The sequence below is a fragment of the Tupaia chinensis genome, unplaced genomic scaffold (genome assembly GCF_000334495.1).
Source record: "Tupaia chinensis unplaced genomic scaffold, TupChi_1.0 Scaffold000561_1, whole genome shotgun sequence".
Lineage (NCBI taxonomy): Eukaryota > Metazoa > Chordata > Mammalia > Scandentia > Tupaiidae > Tupaia > Tupaia belangeri.
Window position 1 is genome coordinate 4392110 of NW_006160074.1, and position 710 is coordinate 4392819.

Here is a 710-nt window from a genome sequence, read left to right on the forward strand (position 1 = left end):
ATTTTTTAAAGAATTATTTTTATTTAATTTTATTTATTTTTAATTTTGATCAGAAATGGTGGAAAGTGAGAAAGCAAGCCGCCAAGTCTGGGACTTGAACTGCTGTCAGCCACGTGGGTGCTAGACTCCCACATGGCCGACTGCGGTTTGAGTCCCGGAGCTGGTGACTTCCTTTCTCACTTTCCTACTCTCTCTCACTCTGCCCTTCTCTGACCAAATTAAACATACATAAATAAATGAATAAATAAAGTAAAAAAACCCTGTATAATATTTTTACAACACTGTAAGTACTATATATAACATATGTAGAGTACAACATTACTATGTATAACAATGTTATTATATACTATATAATATAATGTAACTTCTACCTATATTCAACCTAACTACTGCAGCACATATACCCAATACTGTTTATCACCTGTAAACTATGTATCTGTATCTGTCTCTCTACTGTAAGATAACAACAGAACTACTGTCGAGCCAAGAATCAGCGTGAGAACCTAGACTCACTTGGGGCAGCCGTGCATTCTCCATCATGATTTCTCTTAGGGGACGCTCCAGGACGATCATACTGGTAAGACAAGACAAGTTATTTGATTTTGAACATTCTTATTTTATTTTGATATCATAAACTGAGGTTCAGAGCGTTAGTGCTTAAAATCCTACAATAAAAATGATCTGATTTCAACCCACATAGTTTTCCCTAC

The 710-nt window shown here is 35.5% G+C and overlaps 1 protein-coding gene across 1 annotated transcript in view; it reads right to left on the reverse strand.

Moving 5' to 3' along the window:
- The window catches only part of NUP160 (nucleoporin 160), a gene marked incomplete at its 5' end in the record, with an annotated part of 92848 nt that overhangs the window by 19981 nt on the left and 72157 nt on the right, over nt 1-710 (reverse strand). Inside the window, 1 exon segment of the mRNA XM_027775432.1 lies at nt 514-574. Within this exon segment, the coding sequence (XP_027631233.1) occupies nt 514-574 (61 nt within the window).